General features: G+C 39.1%; 1 protein-coding gene across 1 annotated transcript in view; it reads right to left on the bottom strand.

Moving 5' to 3' along the window:
- Positions 1–17,827, bottom strand: part of LHFPL1 (LHFPL tetraspan subfamily member 1) — an 82,762-nt gene extending 64,935 nt beyond the window's left edge. Inside the window, exons 1-2 of the mRNA XM_045817700.1 lie at positions 17,446–17,827; positions 3,139–3,237 (exon numbers count right to left, since the gene is read on the bottom strand). Coding sequence (XP_045673656.1) covers positions 3,139–3,237; positions 17,446–17,827 — 481 coding nt within the window. The remainder of the gene's footprint in view (positions 1–3,138; positions 3,238–17,445) is intronic.
- Positions 17,828–25,626: the final 7,799 nt, after the last annotated feature.

The following is a 25,626-nucleotide window of genomic DNA, read 5'->3' as shown; positions in this document are numbered from 1 at the left end:
GAGGATTCTAAAATCATTATGTAGGCAGGTCAGGGGAGAGTAATGGGGCATAAATGAGGCAAGTATAATTTAACAACAACAAAAAACTTTTTGTGTAAATAAAACACTGTTAAATGGGTGTTTTCTCAATTATTGTTGACATGTATTTTTATTAGGATGCTGTTAATAGATAAATTCTTATATAAGCTCTCATATTCTTATATAAATTCTCATATTTTATGGGAAGATGTTTTACTGTCTGAAAAAATCACTATATTTATGTAAAATGTTAATTTATAACATGACCACGTTTAACTGATATTAAAATGTATGAAAATTGAAATAAAATATATTCTAAGAAATCCACTAAAAAATTCATTAGAATTGATAAATGAGTTCAGCAAGGTTGCAAAATAGAAGGTCAATATAGAAAAATTATTTGTATTTCTATACAGTAACAATGAACTATCCAAAATAAAATTAACAAAATTAAGAACAAGTCCATTCACAATACCATTAAAAACAATAAAAATACTTAGGAATATATTTCACAAAAAAAGAACAAGGTTTTTATAATGAAAGTTACAAAATATCATAAAAATAAATTAAAGATGACCTAACTCAATGGAGCATCATCTCATGCTCACGGACTGGAAAGAGCTAATATTGCTAAAGTAGCAATATTCTCAAACTAACTATTGGTTCAGCAAAATCTCTATCAAAATCCCAAGTGGCTCTTGTGATTTTCAAATCACAAAATGAAGTTCATCTTGTGAAGTTCATCTTGATGAAGTTCATCACCAGATGAACGTTTAACTGATATTAAAATGTATGAAAATTGAAATAAAATATATTCTAAGAAATCCACTAAAAAATTCATTAGATGAAGTTCATCACCAGATGAACTTCAAATTCACATGAAAATGCAAGATTAGCCAAAACAGTCCTCGTGTGTCCTTGGATTTGACAATATATGCTTAGATGTGACATCAAAAGCACAATCAACAAAATTTAAAAAATAGATAAAATTTGATTTCATCAATATTAAATAATTTTGTACTTTAAAGAATGTCATCAAAGAAGTGAAAATACAAGCCACAGAATGAGAAAAAAAATATTTGTAAATCATACATCTCAAAATAGTCTACTATCCAGAATACAGAAGGAACTCTTACAGATAACAAAACAAGGCAAATAACTGAGTTAAATATAGGCAAATAATTTGAATAGACATTTCTTTAAAGAAGACATAGAAAAGAACAAGTATCCATGGACATGGATAACAGGGTGAGGATTGAGTGTGGCAGTGGGGGTTGGGTGGGTCAGGGGAGAGCAGTGGGGGAAAATTGGGATGACTGTAATAAAACAACAATGTTTTTTTAAAATAAAGAAATTAAAAATACCCAAAAATTACAGAAAAGAAATAGCCAATAAGTATATAAAAAGATGTTCAACACCATGAGTAATCAGGAAAATGCAAATTAAAAGCACAACATGCTATCAGTTCACACTCACCAGGATAGCTATAATTTAAAAAATGGAAAATAAATGCTGGTAAATATTGGGGAAATTGGAACACTTGGAGATTTCTGGTAGATATGTAAAGTGATGCAGTCACTTTGGAAAATAGCCTGGCAATTTCTCAAAGGCTTAAACATAGAGTCACCATTTGACTCAGAAATTCTGAATCTAGATACATACACAAGAGAAATAAAACAATGTATGCATACAAAAATGTGTACACAAATATTCATAGCACTATTATTATTCATAATAGTGAAAAATGGAGAAACCCAAAATCTATCAACTGATAACTGGATAAATGAGTTATATCCATACAATGAAATATTATCCAGCCATGAAAAGCAGAAGTGCTGACACATGCTACAATGTGGATGAACTTTGAAAACATTATTCTAAGTAAAAGAAGCCAAACACAAAAGCCACATATTACATGATTTCATTTATATGAAATGTTTAGAATAAATAAATCTATATAGTAGTTGCTGGGGACTGAGCTCAGGAGGAAATTGAGAGTGACTGTGAATGGGTAAGAGGTTTCTCTTTGGGTTATGAAAATATTCTGAAATCAAATAGTAGTGATGATTGCACAACCTTGTGAATATACTGAAAACCACTAATTGTACACTTTAAAGGGGAAAATTCTATGGAATGTGAATTATATATCAATAAACCTGTTTTTTAAAGTAGAATTATAGGTCTAACAACAAAGTAGGAAAAATGTGCTAAATCTTTATTTTTCTCTACTCCAGCTAGCAGGACCAGTAGCTTGCTTACACACTTGTCCTATCTTCTTTATAGCCCTTCCCTCATGTTATGTTTGTCCAGTGAACAACTCCTTCTTCCCAAAATTGGTCAGGTGAGATAAAAAACAATCTGAGGCAACAGAGATCAATGGAAGTAATGGGGCATAAACTATAGGAGATGGGTTGCCTCATTGTTCCAAAGTTCTCTCCTACAAATGAGAATATTCAAGGAAGATTAGACATTTCCCTTCTAACTCTCTTCTATCGTGGTAGGTCAGGAAAATATTTTGAAGTCTTTCAGTTAGCGTCTAATCTATTCCCAATTCACAATACTGGATTTAAGGCATTCTCACTTAGAATTGGCAATCATGGAAGAGTCCAGAGCTACTTCTGTCACTCCTTATATTTAACAGTTCTTGCAATTAATATGCCAGTAGCAATTCCCAATACTTAACCTATGTTCCTAATTGATGATGCAAACTAAATTACCCTTGTTATATCTTCAGTGGAGAGTGAGAAGAGATACTATTGATTTATATTTAGAAAACAGTGCCTAGAAGAAAATAATAACAGGATCTAGTGTTTATATGGAGGGCGGCAGATAATTACTCTACAAGCATTTGAAATCTCTCTGTACATAGTGTTGACACAAACTGGTCACAGGACTCTGGGTAAAAATATATAAAGGATGTGGAGAGAAATAGTTAAGGAAGTGAAATTTATGTCCACCCCTTGTAGGTTAGCAAGGCCAGATGAATCTGGCCAAGCCACTACTTCTTACAAGGTAACAGTGAGAGAGACACAGGAAAGCACCACTAGCAAGCAGAGGCTCATTTAAGAGGTAATTTGAAAAACAGATGAACTGACACTGCCATCCTGCCAGTCACCTTACCTAACTGAAATTGATTGGAGACATTCCCACATGTTTGCATTATCTCTGGGCTATTCCATCCTAAGGGATATAATGCACAGCCTGAGCTTATCAGCAGCCCTGAAAAAAAAACAAAAAACATACACACAGGTAGAAAAACATAATAGGTCTTCTGTCACCCCAACATTCCCTCTGGATAAGCTCAGCTCAAGTTCTGCTTCCTCTACTCAGAGTTTAGCTCTCCCCTTTCACCCTAAATGTCTATAATACTAAAAACTCAGTAGAATTTCTTTGCCATGTCATAGGTGGTGAGTTGTAGTAGGTAGTAGAGGGGACAACTCATAAAAGGAAGTATTAGGAATTGAGACAGGACAATGTCATTTTTATAGCTGAAATGTTTTTGACAATGATTTACAAAGTTAAGGTGGCCTCTCCAACCAGACTTCTATCTTTGTCTGATTTACAAAGAATCACAATATAGAGACCACAACTGTTTCCTAAAATGTCAGCCTTTTCTAAGAGTCAAGTAGGTCCATAGTAGTTTAAGGTAAGTCATGATTTCTGTAACTTGGAATCAGCTGCCAGACTGAGATCTGCAGAGAGCATACATGTTGCATAGGCTTTTCCTGGTGAAGGCCTGAACACCACACTCCCTCTTCCAAAAACACTTTTTTTTCTTCTGAGAAATCATTCCAAATTAATTCTAAACATGCCTTCTTTCTTTAGCTTCCAGTACCTTCCACTGTGCCCCTAGTCTTCATCTTCATTTTGTTTAGATCATTTAGTCACTGGGAAACTTTGTGGGAATCTTAATGATAACCTTACCCTTCCAACCATAAATACAAGTCTGGTACTTGACAACACTGCCTTCTAAGAAAAACTGCCTCATCTACACCTCTTGCTGCTGCCTAGGTTTACATTTTATAACCTCTGAACTCCCCACACCATGCCTTTGGTGACAGTGAATTGGACCTAGCATTGGCATCTGACACAAATAAACAGAATTTATTGGCTGGCCAGTAATGGATGGCATCATAACCTGGCATGAAGACATGATATGGGCCAGACTCTTGTTTCTGAAAGTTTTAATCAAGAAACACAGAAATGCTGAATTAGTTATCAGATAGAGAATGAGTTAAGAAAAAATACCAGGAGGTAGAATCAAGTCTGTGTCAAGCTAAAGCCAAGTTCAATCTAAAGTTATGAGTACACATAACTTTTAGGTAGGCTGAGAAAACTGCCTGGTAGAGGGATATAATATAGCAGCATGAAGAAGACATGCCATGAAGAAAAACTCCATGCTGCACATGAAAGAGCAAGAGAGAATTCACTGCTTCCCAATGGCTTTTGTGGTCCACATTCCTTATGTTATAATAAACTATTTTCACTGAGATATCTCAAGTGGGTCTCCTACTTACAACAAAGAGAGCCTAATTACAAGAACACTATACTTGACTGCTACACCAGAGATCATGGAATGGTCTCCTGCCACAAATGTGGATGCAGAAACTAACACATAACACAACCTCTAGAGAGCAGATGTTTAATCAGTGATGAATGAATGGCATATTTATAGATTTCAGAGCTTTGGAGCTCAGCTGGACAGTGAAAGGCAGACCACCGAAGGGATTTCTGACTTCACCTTTATTTATTTTTCCTCAAAGATGAAAATTCCATATACACTCTGAGAGGATAATAAGCCCATGTTGCCTTCAGATGAACCCTTTGGAGGAAAACTTCAATGTTTTCTCTAAGCATGCCTGCAACATGGCAACCAGGTTTTCATACTCAATGAAGCCAGAGAAAAACACAAAGACTTTAAGAAATAGCAAAAAGCATTTAGGCCTTTACTTCTAGCCAAATGGAGGCATAGGTAGATACACTGTCTCCTTGCACAACCAAAAGGACAAGAACAAATTTAAAAACAAACAAACAAAAAAAAAACAAGAACTGACAGAAAATTGAACTGTGTGGAAGTCTTTCAACCAAGGAGTTAAAGAGAAAACATTCATCCAGATTGGTAGAAAGGGTGGAGATGGGCAGGCAGGGTAGAGAGGACAGGAGATAAGGCTGTGGCTGGTGAAATAGCAGGTGAGGTACTGGCTGGCAGACAAGGAGGTCCTGCATTTGCATGCAGATAAACCAGGAGGAATAACTGGGGAGTGACAGACCGGGCAATCCAGAGTTCAAGTGTGGGAAAAGAAAGCCTCAAAACCTCTGGCTGTAAAAACCTGTGATAGCAAAAGCTCCCAGCCTCACAGGACAGTTTGTTGAAGAGACCCACAGGGTCCTAGAACACATACAAGCCCACCCACCCAGAAACAGCACCAGAAAGATGCAATTTTCTTGTGGGTAGTAGGGAAGTGACTGAAAGCTGGCCAAAAGCAGAGCGAGTGGCATTGTCCTCTCTTGTAACCCTCCCCCACATACCATGCCTCAATACAGTGATGTGGGTTGACCTACCCTGGTGAATACCTAAGCTCCACCACTTACAATGTAAGGTACAGGAGTACCAAGACAAAGCAAGATGGCCAAAATGAAAGAGCAGATCAAGCCCTGGCTGGTTTGGTTCAGTGGACGGAGCACCTGCCTGCAAACCAAAGGGTCGACAGTTTGATTCCCAGTCAGGGCACATGCCTGCGTTGTGGTCAGTTCAGGTCCCCAGTATGGGATGCACGAGAAGCAGCCACACATTTATGTTTCTCTCCCTCTCTTTCTCCTTTCCTTCCCCTCTGTCTAAAATAAATAAATTAAATGCTTTTTTAAAATATCAAAAAATAAAAAACAGATCAAATCTCCAAAAATAGAACTCAGCAATGAAGAGATAACCAACCTATCAGATGCACCATTCACGACACTAGTAATCAGGATGCTCACAGAAATGGTTGAGTATGGTTGCAAAATAGAGCAAAAAGTGAAGGCTATGCAAGGGGAAATAAAGAAAAACATACAGGGAATCAACAGTGAAGGGAAGGAAACCATCACTCAAATCAACAATTTGGAATAGAAGGAAGAAAGAAATATTCAACCAGAACAGAATGAAGAAACAAGAATTTTAAAAAGTGAGGAGAGACTTAGGAACTCCTGAGGCAACTTCAAAAATTCCAACATCTGAATCATAGGGGTGCAAGAAGAGGAAGAGCAAGAAATTGAAAACTTATTTGAACAAATAATGAATAATTTCCCCAACTGGGCAAAGGAAATAGACTCCCAGGAAGTCCAGGAAGTCCATGAAGCTCAGAGAGTCACAGAGAATCTGGACCCAAGGAGAAACACACCAAGACACATCATAATTAAATTTCCCAAGATTAAAGAGGAGAGAATCTTAAAAGCATCAAGAGAAAGAGACAGTTACCTACAAAGGAGTTCTCATAAGACTATCAGCTGATTTCTCAAAAGAAACCTTACAGGCAAGAAGGGGCTGGAACAAGTAGTTAAAGTCATGAAAGGCAAGGACCTACATCCAAGATTACTCTATCCAGCAGATCTCTCATTTAGAATGCAAGGGCAGATAAAGTTTTTCCCAGATAAGGACAAGTTAAAGGAGTTCATCACCACCAAGTCCTTATTATATGCAATGTTAAAGGGACTTATTTAAGAAAAAGATCAAAACTATGAATAGTAAGATGACAATAAACTCACAACTATCAGGTGAACCTAAAATTACAAAAACAAAGTAAGCAAACAACTAGCACAGGAATAGAATCACAGAAATGGAGATCACATGGAGGGTTATCAGTGGGGAGGAGGAGAAGGGAGATTGGGGGAAAAAGTACAGAGAATAAGAAGCACAAATGATAGGTATAAAATTGACAGGGGGAAGTTAAGCATAGTATAGGAAGTGGAAAAGCCAAAGAACTTAATGGGTATGACCCACGGACATGAACTAAGAGGTGGGGGATTCTCATGTGAAGGGGGCGCAGGGCAGAGGTGGGTAAAAGGGAGGAAAAAATGGGATAACTATAATAAGGTAATCAATAAAATACACTTTTTTTTAAAAAAAAGGAAGCATTTAAAGAGGAAAACAGAATATTCTGACAGTGAGAGAGAGGGTTTAGAAACAAAAAAAAATCATTTAAGTTTAGAAATTCCCTTCAGTGGAATGTATTCTGTTTTTAAAGTTTTTTTCACATTTTTGTTGTTGTTCTAGTACAGTTGTCTCCATTTCCCCCCCACCATTCCCCACCTCCTCAGCCTTCCCCACTTCCCACCCTTGATCCTACCTGCCTTTGGCTTTGTCCATGCATTCTTATCTGTCTCATCATCTTGAAGGAAAAGGAGCTGGTCACCTGAAGACTTTTCTAGGCTCTGGAATTTATCCAGTGACAATGGAACAACACTTCTGATTGCTTTTTTTACCACAGATAAACTGAAACCCTATGATATGAAGAAGTATGAACCAGAGTGTATGAGCTCAGAGTTTGCACAATGGGTTAAGGAAAAAAAATTGGTGATGAAGCTTAGGCCTTTTCCTGTTTCCAGTATATGCCTTTTGAGGGAAGATTTAATAAAAAGTGAGCTTTCTCACACAGATGAGGAAGAAGAGCACAAAAGTTTATACAGTAGTTCAGCTTTCCAAGCTCCACATCAGATCCCTGGTACTGGCATAAACTTCTGACTTCTCAAGGAGGCAGAAGTGCTGGTCAAATGCTGACATGGCAGGAGAAACCTTCCACATTCTTCATCCCCTTTGCTTTTCAGACATTACCATGCCAAGGAACTCAGACCAGGGAATACCTCCTCAAAGAAGCTTTCCCTTGCCATTTCCAACCCCCAGGCAAAGTTACACATCCTCTCTCTCTCTTCCCATAGCAACCTTTGTTTACTCCTGTGGTTAAAATATTCAGTAATATATATCCTTCACAACCATTTGTTTTCTGTATCCCTCACTAGAGTGTGTGTTTCTTGAAGGGAGCAACCATATTTATCCTCAACTATGTATCATTGTTACCTGGTATATAATAAGTGCTCAATAAGTGTTTTTCAGTGTGCTCTGCCTATCTTACAGATAGCTTCCTTCACTTGCACTACCAGGTGGGAAGCCTCCTGAAGGGATCTCCATGGCAGAGACAGCAGATCATCCTACATATCTGACACAACCATAGAATTTGAGAGTGGGAAAGACCTTTGGAAAATTACCTACACCAATCCTTTCCCATTATAGATGTGAATTTTGAGACCCAGAGAGAGAAAGTGATTTACCCAAGGTCATATAGTCACTGACAACATTTTTCTCACAGATCACAGAGATCATCAACCCTTAGAAGTTCTGTACTTTCAGAGACAGATGTCCAGAAATGACCACCTTCTATCAACAATATCTCTTGCAGACAGTAGAAATCTTACAGTCATTAGATCCTGAGAGTACAACATGCTGGCTTAAGAGAACAATACTGTATTTTATACCTGAAAGCTGCTAAAAGAATATTTCTGAAATATTCTTACCACAAATAAAGGTAATTATGTGAGGTGATGGATATGTTAACTAACTTTATTGTGATAATCATTTCACAATATGTGTATATACATGTATCAAATCATCACACTCATATTACCTTAAACCTACACAATCTTATATGTCAGTTATATTTCAATAAAGCTGTGGGGAAGAGAGAGAATGGGTGCTGTAGACAGTCTATACCTAAGTTCAAATTCCAGCTCTGTCACTTGGAAACTGTGTGACTTTTGGCAAGTTACTTAATATGTCTATACTTTAGTTACCTCATCTTTAAAATGGGAACACTCATACTCTTTCTTACAAGGATGTTTCAAGAAGCAATGCTCATAAAGTTTCTAGCACATAGAAAATGTTCAACAAAGATTATTACTAAACAGTAGCCTTTCCCTATGGCTCATCTCTCACTTTCCACCTACATTCTCTATGATAATATTTTCCCTCACCTCTCATAACCTACAGCTGAAAAGTAAAAAAGCTGAATAAGACTCTTCAAAAGGTTCCTGGTTGGAGTTGTTACCTTGTGTTTCATAGACACCAGACAAGAGATCAGAAATCTCTGCTAGGCATGTATTCTGCCCCAGTGTATATGGCTCCATGCTCTGCCCAACCCGACTTACCATCCCCCCATCTCCCATCCTTCATCCTGCTTCTTAGACAGGTGAGTACAATAGATTGTACACATACTTCATGAAGACATTGGACTTGTAACTGACAGCTGATTTTATTACATTTGATTATAGCTGGAGAAAGATGTCCTAGGAGACATATTTTAAACCATGAAATCACAGGGGAATTTATTCTCCATTATATTTGTCAGCGATTCTCATCAATTTCAAATTGTGAAGATGAGATTCAAATAGCAACATGGAAGTCATTGATGAGTGCCAGGCCCTGCCACCTTCTGGAAGAGTAGGAGCTTATTAAAAATATAGATTTGGTTCTGACCAGTGTCGTTCAGTAAGTTGGGCATCTTCCCATGAAGTGAAGGGTCGCTGGTTTTATCCCCATTTGGAACACATGCCTGGGTTGTGGGTTCAGTCCCCAGTCGGGGTGCATGCAAGAAGCAGCCAATTGGTGTTCCTCTCTCACATCAAAGTTTCTCCCTCTCTTTTTCTCCCTTCCTTCACCTCTCTCTAAAAATAAATAAATAAAATCTTTTAAAAATATATAAATTTGGAGATATTTAATGTAGTAACTGCAGCCCAGGAATATGCATTTAAAAAGCACCCTGGTAATCTAATGCATCTTTCTGGTCCTGGTACCAATCCTTAAGAAAAATTCCATTGAAAATATTATGAGCATGGGGATCTGGTACCAGAAGAGAATAGTTCAAATCCTGGCCTTGCAACATATGAGCTGTAGCCCTAGGTCCCACTTCTCTGTGTGTCATTGCTAATTCCAGCTTTACTGCCCTTCCAACCATACAGGTCTTTTGGAGAAATCTATCTCAACTGTGCATGCTCAGCTGGGTACTTTCCTATAGGAAGGAAAAAGAGCCCTTTAAAGTATGTTACCATCCTCACTCCCCTACTGCACATGTACACATGACCACCTTGTTTCCCTACCTCATCTTCTCCTTCCACAAGAATATCCTTTCACAAAATGTACCAAATATTCTTCCCAAACATGATTACTATAATTTGAATTCACTTCTTTGACCAATCAGAAGCCCAGAGTTGGACACTTCACTCAACTTCAGCCCTTGTGGCAACCTCAATGCCAATATAAACCCTCAGCAACACAACATCAAACATAACCTGGAGCCCTACTTATAAAAGTATAACTTTTGAGTGGCAGCGATTTTGTTACATACCCCACCCTATCCACAAATATCTGTCCAAATATGATTATTAGCACTTTAAATTTACTACCCTGAGCAGAAGCATAGTATGAGTTAATTTGTTATTAATTTATTCAGCTTATTGCTACTGTAACAACTTCATCTCAAACACAGTGGAAAATTTATATCTGTCCTCCAGCCATATCTCAGTTTTCCCTTCCCAAGGAACTCTCACACTCAACTCTCCCATTCTTTGGACCTAATATTTTCAGTCACAGTTAAAAGACAGTTCACTTCTGCTAGAGATTTCTAAAGTAGATCAGGGGAGGCTTCACAAAGAAGTTGCATTTGACTTTGCCTTTGAGAGACAGAGAGATATTTATGTTCAAGCAGACATGGAAGAAAAGGGAACTCCATTTAAAAAGCATGGCCCTGGCTGGCGTCGCTCAGTAGATTGAGTGCGGGCTGAGAACCAAAGTGTTGCAGGTTCAATTCCCAGTCAGAGCACATGCCTGGGTTGCAGGCCACAGCCCCCAGCAACCGCACATTGATGTTTCTCTCTCTCTCTCTTTCTTCCTCCCTTCCCTCTCTAAAAATAAATAAATAAAATCTTTTAAAAATAAAAAAATAAAAAGCAATGTTATAACAAAACTGAGCAGAAGTTCTCAAATGTTAGTGTGTACTGGAATCTGCTGGCAAGTGACAAATAACAAATCCAAAACAGTAGTTATGTTTGCTGTAGGGACAAGGGAATATGATCAAGGCAGGGTATGAAGGAGACTTCAACTGTATTGATAATACTCTATTTCTTTAGCTGAGTGGTGCATATACCAGAGATATTTCATACTATAGCTTCAAAAATAAAGCAGCATGAGAGACTGTGTAAAACAGAAAGCAAAGCATCAGTTCTGATTCAGTAGTCTTAGACCAGCCCTAAGCCATCTGCATTAATAAGCTCCCCAGGTAATACTTATACAAGTTGTTCCTGGACCACTCTGAAAACCACTATGATAACATTTTTTCTCCAAAGGGAAAAAGAAAAATCAATGGCACCAGTGCATAAAGCTCAGAGCTGAGAGTCAGAATCTCTGAACCATATTCTCTGCTTAATTTACTATATGAGCCCTTGCTAGTAGGTTAACTTATTTGAATACCATTTTTCCAAACAGAGAGCCACTTTTATAATCCTTGTTCAGCCTGGTGAGGATAAGTTTAATGATGCCTGGTGAAACTTTGGAATACTTTCCAGGAAATGAAGTTTCCAGAGAAGATAATGGTTTCTAGAAAAATAGCACCCTTTCCTCAAATCAAGATCTCAGTGATCTGTTTCCAGTGGCAGTTTTCATCCAGCTTAAAGCATGTAAGACCTTACATGGAGAAAAACACTGGTACCTGTCTGAGTGTATTACATTTTATGCCCTTAACATTATAGGTATATCCAGAGTGGTGGTTCTCAGTTGGGTTAGGGAAAGGAAACACAGTATATACATCAGAATCACTAGGGAGATTTTTCAAAACACACAGCCTTCCACCTGTTGCTGCGTATATCAGAATGGAAAAGAAGACTGGAGAGTTGTGGAGTCCACATTTTTTAAGCACTCTATGTGATTCTGTTACAATCCCTACTCTAGAAAGATTCTTGTCCTCCCTCAAGTAACCTGATCCAAGATCTTTCACTTATTCCTGCCAAGAAATTCCTTATATTTATTTTTCACCTATTTCTTCTTTGTCTAGCTGTCACTGAAGATAGAAGATAATTCAAAAGTGTATTTTATACACACACACACACACACACACACACACACACACACACACAGTAATGTGAATAATGATTGTGTTCTCACAGGCTGGGGACCAGCTGGTTGGAAACCTCAGCACCCCCAGAGCTGAAATAATCTCCTAATTACATGTTTCCTTCACCTGTTGCAGCAGGGTATGAATGTCCCTGTGAAAGGCTCTCTGGACCCTAACCTTGTCCAGCTGGATCAGCTGCATGTGGAGCAAATGGGACCCAAGGGCCGCATCAGGTCACCTTGCTGAGTATGACTCAGTCAAACAGATCTTTATTTCTTCCTGTCTCTTCCACTTCCCACTGCTCATCTCTGTGGGAAGCCGCCAAATAGCAAAAAAGAATAAAGCAGGGGGAGGACATAGTTCTTAATGGATACTCCATCTCTTCAGTGGTTTGGGGTCTGGCAGAGATAAACCAGTCCTGAAACAAATTGGTTCCTCCCCCTAATGTATTTCAGTTAAGCTCTAGCTTCTGAGAATCAGCCAGGCCTGGAGCAACAAAATCTATTCCCCTCAGCTGAACAATAAGTTTAAACTAAACCTCCACAGCTCTTTCTCTTGTGTCTTTTATCCTTGGAGCTCAAAATGCTCCATGGCTTGGTGATCTGTCACTGGTAAGAGCCCATCTATAAGGGATCAAGCAGGCCTGAGATGTCTAAAGAGTCTTGGGTAATGATCATGTGCCAAAGGACTCCTAGAAAATATGATATATCCAAGCAATCTTCACCACTTCTTCACATCTGATGCAATTTAATAGGCATAAATTTCTAAAATGGGGGTGGTAACAACTATTAGTTTATTGATGTTACATATGTGGAAGCTGTGGAAATTTAGCAATTTTTCCAATATCATTCTCTTGCCCAGGGATAAACCTTATAGCACATCTTGGGTCTTGACTCTCCACGACTACTATCAAATGGCATTTCATTCTTGAATTTTAAAGACCCTCATCTAAGTATAAATACTGTGAGCATGTTCGTGTGAGCAAAGGTCAATGAAGAATAGAGAAAGGCAGCATCATATGAGATGAAACTGGCACTATTTTGATTTCCCCGTATGACACCTAGCACTCAGTCCTTCCCCACTTGGTGTATGTGTGTCTAAATCTCCATTATTTTCCCACATCTTCCCTCAACAATTTTATTTGAGTTTCTAGACCTAGGAGGTATGTTCAGCTAAAATATGTCACATGGGGAAACATAAGAATGTTTATAAAAGTCTCAGCAAAGTCTAAGGCAGGATACAAGCTGGGAGTAGGAGCCACTGTTAATTCTTAGAGTCTAATGGAGGCTATTGCTACTGAACTTCTTTTTTAAACATTTTTATTTTGTTCAATTACAGTTGTCCCCATCTTCTCCCTTCTGATTCCTACCACTTAGCACTTCCTTACTCTCTGCCAGAAATTCTTAGAATTGCAAAGGAGGTTAACTTGTCACTCTCAAAGTGGGAGAGAAGTTAACTCAGGATATTAACTCCCTTGAGGGAAGCCTGAAAGGGAAGGAAGGGATGTGAATGAAGCTAGCTCTCATATGTCCATCTTATCCCAACATACACTAAACATTGCCTTAGTCCTGTGTTCCTTCTATCTACAGTTATTAAAAACCTGTTCTGTGCCTGATGCTGAAATGGGACCTGGAGCTATAAATAAGAATTTCAAGGGCCACCCTTCAGGCTAAGTGAAAGGTGAGCCTACTTAAAGTTCATTTGTGATATCCAGGGAGCCCCTAAATGGAGATTAATCCATTGGCTTAGACTAGCCTTAGTAATTGGTTCTATACCATGGTTTTCAAGAGGAAGAAAGAAAGAACCTAATAACTTTTCAATGTGTCCAGAAAACAAGTAGTATTTAGAGTGGAAATATTTAGAGATAATAGAGGCTAGAGTGTTGGTGCAAATTTAAAACCTTTACAATGAGTCTGAGGAAAGATAGAATCTGAAAACATCACCTTAACTGTAATTCAACAAAAAGAATCTGGTGCTTTTCATAAGCAGGCCAGGAAAGCATGTTATCTTACCTCTGGGTTTCTCAACTTTGGCACTATGGACATTTTAGGCCTGATACATCTTTGTTTTGGGAAAAGGGTAGGTGTCTTGTTCTTGTGAACTGTGGAGTACTCAGTGGCATCCCTTGCTTTCACTTAGTGGATGCCAGTAACACTCTCCTCAAACTGTGATAACCAAAACTTCCTCACAAAGATTACTAGATGTCCCCAGGGATAGGAGGTGAAAAATCAGTCCCTGTTGAGTCTTACCTCATCACTACCATCTCACCCTAAGACTACCTGAATTCAGTCATTGGAGAGAATAAAGAAAATTGGGATCTGAGCTATCTTGCCAGTGAACAAATTCAAGGAAAAAAGGAAGTGAACACAGGACAGGTTATTCTTATTTGCCCATGGTCAGAGGGCAACTTAGTGGAAGAGCCAGAAGTGGGATCCACGTTTTTTTTGGCTCCAGTTACCCACACTGTGTTGCTAATGAAGATGATAATGAATTGAATAATGATTCAAAAACTTCATGACCAACAACAACACACTTCAACTTACAGCTTCTATCAGCACTTTTTTCCAGTGCCTCATCCAGGTGTAAAATATAGCTCACATATTCATATATATATATTTGTCCATCTACTCTTGCTATTTTTCTCCTATATAATTCAAATTAAAGTGCTCCCATTGCCTTCCTGCAGGTTGTTATTTTGCATTTGGTTTTTCCTAGCCCATTTATACAGTGTCAGCATCCCAGTTTACCTACACTAATTTAGAGGGTTAAAGGATGGGATAGGGCCATAAGAAATCTGAGTAGACTGTTAACAGCTACCAGACAGTGATAGCCTTAGATGTGGGACAAATAATCAGTTATCTGCAGTCTGTTTTGCACCTAGAATTTCACTATTACAGATATATTTCTTTGGTGAGAACTTTATATTAAACTCTTGTTAGTAATTAACATTTGTATGTATGTGTTTATTGCATCACTGTCCTCTGAGATCTGGGCTTATAAAGGATAAGTTTATTTTGAAGCAGTAAAACTATAATATATGTTGTTGCTCCTGGAAAGTAGACCTGCATAATATTCTTGAATAAACACCCTGAAGGCAGAAGGTGATGAAAATGGAGGCTGAAAAAGAAACCAGATATCAACTACCTACTAACCAATTTTGCTGTGAATGCCACTTTGATATAGATTGCAGTTTAGGTGGTTCACAGACAAAAAAAAATGGACTTCTGGCCAAGAGGGAGGAGTAGGTAGATACACTGTGCCTCCTTATACAACCAAAACAAGGACAACAACAAATTTAAAAACAAAAAACAACCTGAACTGCCAGGAAATTGAATTGTCTGGAAGTCTGACAAACAAGGAGTTAAAGAAGAAACATTCATCCAAAAAGGTAGGAAGGGAGGTAGCTGGCTGACTGGGGCAAGTGAGGCAGAAGAGGGCAGACTGGTTGGTCCCACATTTGCATGCAGATAAACTGGGAGGAACAGCTGGGGACTGAGATAGACTGTGCAACCCAGGGTTCCAGAACAGGGAAATAAAGCCACAAAACCTCTGACTGAAAAAACTTGTTGGGGTTGTGGCCCCAGGAGAAACTCCCAGTATCACAAGAGAGTTAGATGGAGAGACCCACAGGGTCCTAGAATGTACACAAACCCACCCACCTGGGAATCAGCACCAGAAGGGCCCAATTTGCTTGTGGGTAGCAGAGGAAGTGACTGAGAGCTGGCCGGCAGATGAGCAAGCAGCATGTTCCCTTTTGAACCCCTCCCCACATACAGCGCCACAACACAGCAACTTGGGTTGCCCCGCCCTGGAGAATACCTAAGGCTCTGCCCCTTACTACATAACAGGAGGGTGGAGACAAAAAAAAATAGCCCAAATGAAAGAACAGATCAAAGCTCCAGAAAAAATACAACTAAGCGATGAAGAGATAGCCAACCTATCAGATTCACAGTTCAAAACACTGGTAATCAGGGTGCTCACAGAAATGGTTGAGTATGGTCGCAAAACAGAGGAAAAAATGAATGCTATGCAAAGTGAAATAAAGAAAAATGTAGAGGGAACCAACAATAAAGGAAAGGAAACCGGCACTCAAATCAATGGTTTGGACCAAAAGGAAAAAATAAACATTCAAGCAGAACAGAATGAAGAAAGATGAATTCAAAAAAAAAAAAAATGAGGAGAGGCTGAGGAACCTTCAGGGCAATGTTGAATATTCCGACATCTGAATCATAGGGGTGCCAGAAGGAGAAGAGGAAGAGCAAGAAGTTGAAAACTTATTTGGAAAAATAATGAAGAGACACTCTCCCAAGCTTGCAAAAGAAATAGACTTCCAGGAAGTCTAGGAAACTCATAGAGTCCCAAAGAAGTTGGACCCAAGGAAGCACACACCAAGGCAAATCATAATTACATTATCCAAGATTAAAGATAAAAAGAGAATCTTAAAAGCAGCAAGAGGAAAAGAGAGAGGTATCTACAAAGGAGCTCCCATAAGACTGTCAGCTGATTTCTCAAAAGAAACCTTGCAGTCAAGAAGGGGCTGGAAACAAATATTCAAGGTCATGAAAGGCAAGGACCTACATCCAAGATTACTCTATCCAGCAAAGCTATCATTTAGAATGAGAGGACAGATAAAGTTCTTCCCAGACAATGTTCAGTTAAAGGAGTTCATCATCACCAAGCCATTATTATATGAAATGTCAGAGGGGCTTATCTAGGAAAAAAATTAAAAAACTATGAACAGTAAAATGACAACAAACTCACAACTATCAACAACTGAACGTAAAATTACAAAAAAAAAAAAACTAAGCAAACAACTAGAACAGGAACAGAATCACAGAAATGGAGATCATATGTAGGGTTATCAGCAGGGAGGGGGTGGGGAGAGAATCGGGGAAAAGGTACAGGAGAAAAGAAGCATGATTGGTATGTATAAAATAGACAGGGGAAGGTTAAGAATATTATAGGAAATATAGAAGCCAAAGAACTTATATGTACAACCCATTGACATAAACTAAGGCGGGGGGGGGGGTGATGTGGGTGGGAAAGGGGTGCAGGGCAGAGGGGAATAAAGGGGGTAAAATGGGACAACTGTAATAGCATAATCAATAAAATCTATTTTTTAAAAGATTGCAGTTTAGAGAGTCCTAGACTGTTTCAATGAAGTCCCCTTTTATAGCCTTAGAGATGGACATAGTGGAAGGGATGAGAGGGATTTCCCATAAGGTAACACTTCCCACTCCCTCCCTGCCCTCTGCAAAACTCCCCAACCTACACAATCCCAGCAATACTGTCTTACCTCCCACAAACTGTGCTGCTCCCATGCAACGTACCATCATTCTGGAAATGAGCTCCTCCATGCAACAGCCCAGGACTGCAGCTAATGCCACCAGGAGGAGGAGAGCACAGCCAGCACCTGTCACCACAGTGCACATCTGCCAGGCAAGGCTTGGGATGGTACTAAAGCTGGCATAGCGCCCACACTCTTCCACCATGCTCAAACTGTTCCCCTCTCCTCGCACAGGGTAGTTGCACCTCCGGAATGTGCTGAATGACACTGGCTTCCCCAGCTGGGATCCAAAGAGCCAGTATGGCAGGAAGTAACTGGTAGAGCTGGCCATAGCAGTAACAAGAGACAGGAAGGCCCAGAAGGTCCCCACCAGTGTCAGGCTGCTCTTCATGGTCCTGGGTTTCTCTGCAGGTATGGAGAGATGAATTGGGTCACAGCACCAAACACAGAAAATTATCATGTAGTCTCCATTAGGCTATTTTTCATCTGACTACTCAGTCCTGAGACTCATTTATGGGCCACTTACTTGGTCCTTGCTCCTCAATGAGGTTATACTCAAGGACCATTTGGGCCCTTATAGCATTCTGCTTTCCAGCAGTTTTCCCATCTTTCCTTTCTTTCACCTGATTTTGAGTTTTATGTTCTCTAGGCTGCAATGAAAAAACAAAACAAAACAAAACATAGAACTGAATTAGTGACTTCTCTGCCAACTCAAATGCAGCCTGATATGACATCTTTTAACTCTTGATACCCAACATGGAACAAATGGCTAGAGGGAAGCCTGAATGAAACCCAAGTTGCTCAGAGAATCTCGGGCTTCCATTGGAATGGCCTTGCTGGCTTGGAGGCTTGGAAAGAAGTGTTATCTCAAGAGGGCCAGGAACCGAGTTGTTTCCAGTGAGCAAAGGAAGGAAGACAGTGCACAAGACTTGCCCCTAATACAAGGGAGAAGAGGGAAGAAGAGCTCACCATGGAGCTGAACTAGATAAGATGTGCAATAGTGTATTCATGTTGGCTTTTCACAGGGATACAGCAGCCAAGTTGAAATGGGTAAAATAAAACAAGGGGTGCCTAGTCTCACACTATATGCTTATCACTGAGTAAGCACTATTCAGTCACTTTCTCCCAAAATTAAAATGTGAGGCAACTTTCTAACCAGTGAAGGCTGTTTAACTCTGGACTAACTACTAAGAAAAGCCACATTTTCTTTTGCTTAATGTGATCAAAAAGCTTCTCATCTTTCTACAATATATCAGGTACCCCCTGCCTGGCAATATGAACAAATAAGTAATTATATGGGCCTTCCAAGATGCATTTGGAACAAGTTATCTCAGATTCAAGATGCTGAGAGTCATTTTAAATCTAATCTTCTTGGGCAAGCTCACAAATGGCTTTCACAGACCCCTCTGTCAAAAATCAACCACTTTCCTTCCAACTCTATTAATCTACCATTGCTTAATGGCCTGTTTCTCAATTAGAGCAGCCAGAGCCCATACTGCTGACAGCACTGTGAATGTCTCCAGCAGGCAGATGGTGGAGTATGTTTCAAAAGCTTCCCCATTACTGGTTAAAGTTACAGGTGTTGGGAGAAGGGTTCAAGGGTGGGAGATCAACAGCAAAAAATGTACAGGAACTGGCTCTACAGGGTCAACCTGTTACTGTAGGAGCAAGCAGCAACCATATTCAAGATCTCAGGCACCGTATTCACTATGACCTCTTTCACAACAACCATCATAGTGTCTTGCACAGAGTAGGCACTTCAAGTCCACTTTATTTAATAAAACTCTTTTCATAAAAGCATCTAATTTCGTGGCTGGCAGGGACCTTAATGAATCACCTAATTCAACCTTCTTGTTTTACATATGGGGGGAGCATGGCCTGGTAAAGGAGGAAATGATTTGTCCCAACTCACAGAGTAAATTAGCAAGAAACAACTCCGGAATAAGAAACCTGATCTGCAGATTCCTAGGCCAGTACTTTCCTACCACACAGTGTTAACCCCTGTCCATTGCTTACAGATGGGAATACAGAGAGGAAGTGATTTACCCAAGGGTAGAGGGCTAGTGAGGTACACAGGCCAAACCACAGCCCAGTTATTTCAGTCTTAGTATAATGCTCTATTTTCACTCCACTGAAATTTCTCTCCTGATACATGTATATGGTGTGCTATGTGTTTTGTACAGGAAGGGAGCAGAGATCATAAATTACAGGTGCTTACTTTGGAATGTTAGGGCTTGGGAAGAAAGTACCCTGAGCTGTGCCCCTGGGAATGAGGCTTTTTGCCTGTGAGTGGAGGAAATTAGAGAAAGATGTCATGAGGGGTTGAAAGCCAATAGAAGTAGAATTCATTTTGAGTAATTGCTGTTAGAAAGCAAGTATACTTGCCCACAATGAGGTAATACCTCTGTTTGTTATAGTAGAGTTGGTAAGATTATGAAAAGTGCAAGCAGCCCTCTCTTATGGACTCCCCCTCTGGTGAATAAGTGCAGCCCAGAGGATGAGAGAAAACAAGCTAATAAACTTCTGAATCTGCATCATCATCGTCCCTTCCAAGCCCTTTATTTCATGTGCTCTGCCCAACAATCTCCTTAGGTTGGTAAGAAAGGTATTAACCCCAATACACAAATGAGAAAATTGAGGGTCATAAAACTAAGTGACTTGCCCAAGATTACCCAGTAATTCAATGGCAGAGCCATCAGTTCCCACTTTTCTTTCACCAGCAACCTTCCCCCATATTCTCCCTGATGACCCTCCAAACATTACAATTAAAAGCCTAAGGATTTCAAAAAATGCTTAAGGATGGGGAAATAATTAAAAGGGAAGACAGAGATGGTAGAAGAAAGGCCACTTTCTCTAAGCAGTGTGTAAACCAGCAAAATAGGAACATAAGTTGTTTCAAGCTCAGGAATTGTATTCACAACTAACCCCACATGTCCCTCACGAACATTATCACCTTTAGGTCAAAGACCCCAGTATGACAACTAGAAATAAGAAGGGGTGTTCCTTTTTCTAAGTATATTTTATTGATTATGCTACTATGGTTTTACCAAATTCTACCCCTTTATCCTCCCTCTGCCCTGCATTCCCCAACCCTCCAGCTTCCCCTGCCCCCCACTTAGTTCATGTCCATGAGTTGTACATGTACGTTCTTTGAGTTTTCTGTTTCCTATACTGTTCTTAACCTTCCCCTGTCTATTTTATTATTTTGTTACTTTGAACCAATTATGCTTCTTCTTCCCTGTACCTTTTCCCCCTATTCCTCCCTTCCCCATCCCCCCTGAAATCTCTACATGTGATGTCCATTTCTCTGATTCTGTTCCTGTTCTAGTTATTTTCTTAGTTTTTGTTTTCATTGTTTGTCTTTTCTTTTAAGTTTATTTATTGATAGCTGTGAGTTTGTTGTCGTTTTTTCTGTTCATATTTTTTATCTTCTTTTTCTTACATAAGTCCTTTTAACAGTTCATATAATAAGGGCTTGGTGATGATGAATTCCTTTAACTGGACCTTATCTGGGAAGCACTTTATTTGGCCTTCCATTCTAAATGAAAATTTTGCTGGATAGAGTAATCTTGGATGTAGGTCCTTGCCTTTCATGACCTTGAATACTTGTTTCCAGCCCCTTCTTGCCTGTAAGGTTTCTTTTGAGAAATCACCTGATAGCCTTATGGGCACTCTTTGTAGGTAACTGTCTCCTTTTCTCTTGCTTTTAAGATTCTCTTTTTATCTTTAATCTTGGGTAACTTAATCATGATGTGCCTTGGTGTGTTCCTCTTTGCGTCCAACTTCTTTGGGACTCTCTGGGCTTCCTGGACTTCCTGGAAATCTATTTCCTTCACCAGGTTGGGGAAGTTTTTCTTCATTATTTGTTCAAATAAGTTTTTCAATTTCTTGCTGTTGTTCTTCTCCTTCAGGCACCCCTATAATTCAGATATTGGAACATTTCAGGTTGTCCCAGAGATTCCTTAGCCTCTCTTCATTTTTATGAATTCTTGTTTCTTCATTCCTTTACAATTATATGTTTATTTCTTCCTTTTGTTGCATATCTTTACTTTGACTCCTGGTTTCCTTCCTGTCACTGTTAGTTACCTCAGTATTTTGCTTTATTTCATTCTGAGTATCTTTCATTTGTTTTTTCATTTTTCAACCAAACTCAATCAGTTCTGTGGTCATTTTGTTTACCAGAGTTTTAAATTCTCCAACAGATAGGTTGGCCATCTCCCCATTGCTTTGCTCTCTTTCTGAGGTTTTGCTCTGTTCTTTCATTTGGGCCATATTTCTTTGTCTTGGCACACCAGCCTGGTTGTTTTTGTTGACTGCTTTTTTAATACCTTAGTTGTCAGAGCTCCATGAAGTTTGATTTTCTGGCAATTCTTGTTGGTTAATGAATTTAAATTGGTCATTATCCTCCTTTTGGTTGTGCAAGGAAGCAAAATATTTCTTCTACCTATGTCTGTGTCTTGGCCAGAACTTCCAGAAGAGGTGTTCTGACAGAAGATTATCTGTGACAAATCAAACTATTTAAAAAACTACAATATTCTATTGATAACTCATCTATTGGATAAAGAAGATGTAACATATATACATATATATATACATATATGTATACACATAGATACAATTAAATATTATTCAGCAATAAAAAATAATGCAATCTTGCATTTACTGGAATATGGATGGACCTAGAGGTTATTATGTTAAGTAAAGTAAGTCAGACAGAAAAAGGCAAATATCATATGATTTCACTTATACATACTTCAAAAAACAAAACAAGTGAACAAAGAAAAACAGAAACAGACTCATAAATATAGAGAAGTAAGTGATGGTTGACAGAGGGCAGAAGTGGGAAGATGAGTGAAAAAGGTGAAGGGAAATAAGAGGTATAAACTTGCAGTTATAATAAATCATGGGGATCTAATGTACAGCACAAGAAATATAGTCAATAATATCATAATATCTTTGGACAGTGACAGATGGTTACTAGACATATTGTGGTGATTATAAGACACATAAGTGTAGAATCACTATGTTGTACACCTGAAACTAATATAATGTTGTATCTCAACAATACTTTAATAAATATATGACAACACTACCAACTACTGTCACTATAATTTTATTTTTGAAATTGTATTTTTAAGTGATATTTTAAAGCTAAGATTTGGGAAAGCAGAATCACAAAATTCAGTTTAAATTAAATATATTTAGCTTTAGAAAATCTCATTGTCTTTCAAAATTTAAATAAAATACTTTAAGCATCAGGAAAAACTCATTGTCTTTGTTTTATTTAGGACTAGGTTGATCAACCAGGCCAGTTTGCCTGGGACTAAGGGGGTTCCTGAGATGTGGGAATTTCAGTGATAAAACTAGGAATGTCCCAGCCCTGGCTGGCATAGCTCAGTGGATTGAGTGCGGGCTGCGAACCAAAGTGTCGCAGGTTCGATTCCCAACCAGGGTACATGCCTGGGTTGCAGGCTATAACCCCCAGCAACTGCACATTGATGTCTCTGTCTCTCTCTGTCTCTCTGTCTCTCTGTCTCTGTCTCTCTGTCTCTCTCTCTCTCTCTCTCTCTCTCTCTCTTCACTCTCTAAAAATAAATAAATAAAATCTTAAAAAAAAAACTAGGAATGTCCCAAACTTGGATGTGTTAGTCATGCTATTTAGGACTATTGGGGCAATGAGCCAGTACTGTCCATGGATAACAGGTAGAAAATCACTGCCACAGACAATTTACTATTGTTCTGTTTTGAAGGATTCAGACAATATAAAGTTAAAAGTGACAATGAAGTAATGGAGGGATAAAGCCTATTTATTTCTAATGTAAATCTTCATAAATAGTAGACATGACCTCATGCTGTTAAGGAGGAGATCTCAGAGATCCAATGGGTCAACATTTTCTGAACACAAAATAAACCCCACCCCAGCTTATTCTATGGCTTGATAGAGAGGCAATAGGCTGTGTGAAGTCTGTGAATGCACATTGCTACATATTCACATGTGTTGGACAGGGAAGTGTATTCAAGTAAATGCTTTTAGTTCCTGAATCATCTGTGATGGAGTAACTTCCCTTTGCCCCTCCAAAGCAATCCATGATCAATCCCAGGAAATAGCCAAGTCTTTCCACTCATATAAATAAAAATCACGCATAATGCTATACTTCATTTACAATTATTTTTCTTGTATATTTCATGAATACAATAGCTTTGTTTCCTTGTCCTGGAATGTCTAGCTACACTGGATCAGAAACCAAGAACCCAGTGGTTCTCCTAATTGGCCCAGTAACCAAGCATCAGTAGAATTTTTATTGACCCTCTCTCTTTAGTGTTGCATGGTTCCTTATCCCATAGTTTTTCCATCTCCTAAATGGGTCACATGACTGTTTCTGAAATGAGTGATACAACTGTCCTTTAATAAGTGAATATGCACAGTTTGAGCTCCAAGATTCCAGATACCATGAGGAAGCAGGTTTGAATTCTCTTTGGTGGAGTGAAAAAAATAAACAAACAAACAAAAACATGGATTCTGAAGAAGAGCAGGAGAAAGACCACACATTCTAGGCTATGGCTTTTGGAGAAAGAAAACTAATTCTTCATTTAAGGAATTTTCCAGAGGCGGAATATGTGGTGTTTTGTGTAAGGAATGAAAGCTTCTATTTAGGGGTGATCTTATCACCATGCAATGCCAATAAGTTCATTCTCACTCTCTCTGTTAGACTTATATTGCCACCTCTTTACCTTTGCTCCTCTTATTTCAAGTATCTCAGCAGCCTGGTCCTGTGTTCTTTTTATCTCTCCGATTTCCACCAAAATGGAAAGGGAAACTTGGGGACATATGAAGGAGAGAGAATGACTTGATCTTACATTAGGAGAACAGAAGATGTCCAGTGTTGTAGTAACAATGATCAAGAAAAACCTGCCTCAGAGATATCCTCCCCTACTTGGGTTGGGGAAGGGGTTCTATTCCCACTGTGGGATGGCATCACTTACTAGTGTTGCTTGACACCCTGGGAATGAAGAATATACTGGCCACTGTCCCCCAGATGAAAACCCTCCATCAACTCAGATTGCTCTTAGCTTACTCTTAGCCTCCTTTTTCCCCCAAAATGAGTACTCTGCCTCTCCCCACAGTGTCTCATTGCTCAGTCTTTAATAATTTGCTCTCACCTTTTCACTCTTGTGTATACCTACTCATATGTGGGCATACACTTAGTATCTATAGGAGACCATTCTGTGTGGTGTGGGCCCAGCTCCCACTTGGAGATGCACAAGACCCACACCCACGGACAGGTTCTCCCATGGGGAATCAGGTCTGCACTGTACCTAGACTGCTATGAGACTTGCTTTTGCTAAAACTTCCTCACCCTGAATTGAGGCAGCAAGTGCTTACTGTAACTTCCTAAAGTCTGTGCTAAACCTCCCCAGTATGGAGTGTAACCCATTCAACCACTTTTCCCTTTGCATTTGCAAATATCCATCTTTTGTGATGTGATTAGTGGCATCTTCTCCTTTGTTTTCTGTAAAAGGTAACCACCTGAAGTGAACCTCTGCATAGTAAATGAGGACCATGATGTAATGTGCCCAGAAAAACAATAAAAGCTTGTCAAGGTAAGGGTTGAGGCTTTTTCCTCCTCTTGAGAGAGAAGCCCGCCGTCCCTTTTCCTCCACAGGACTCAGTAGTCCGTGTGAATTTGTCTTGTCTCAGCTACAACACCGTGGACCCCACAAGCCAGGGTCTGTGTCAAGTATCTGTACAACTGAAAACATTGCTTTCATATTTTTATTTTTTAACATTTTATTTATATTTATTTTTAGAGGGGAATGGAGGTAGAAAGAGAAGGAGAGAAACATCAATGTTTGGTGCCTCTCATGCACCAACTACTGGGGATCTGGCCTGTAATCCAGGCATGTGCCCCAACTGGGAATCAAACTGGAGACCCCTTGGTTCGCAGGCTGGTGCTCAATCTACTGTGCCACACTAGCCTGGGCTGCCTTCATATTTTTCTTGGTGGAGGAAAGCAAAACAAATCTTTCTTCTAATTCATCTGCTCCCTAATTCCCACAGAAGGCTCAAAATTGTTTTATTCACACTTGAGGTTGTCACACAACTTCTGAGTTAAGGAAAAAAATTACTTTTCCAAGGATAATAGGGCCCAGGCAAAGCAGCCAGTGTTAATGACCAGAACATAAAATGGT

This window comes from Phyllostomus hastatus, unplaced genomic scaffold (assembly GCF_019186645.2).
Source record: "Phyllostomus hastatus isolate PE091 unplaced genomic scaffold, TTU_PhHast_1.1 phas_scaffold_28, whole genome shotgun sequence".
Taxonomy (NCBI): Eukaryota; Metazoa; Chordata; class Mammalia; order Chiroptera; family Phyllostomidae; genus Phyllostomus; species Phyllostomus hastatus.
The sequence above is the reverse complement of the archived record's forward strand: the minus strand, read 5'-3'. Positions and strand labels throughout refer to the sequence as shown.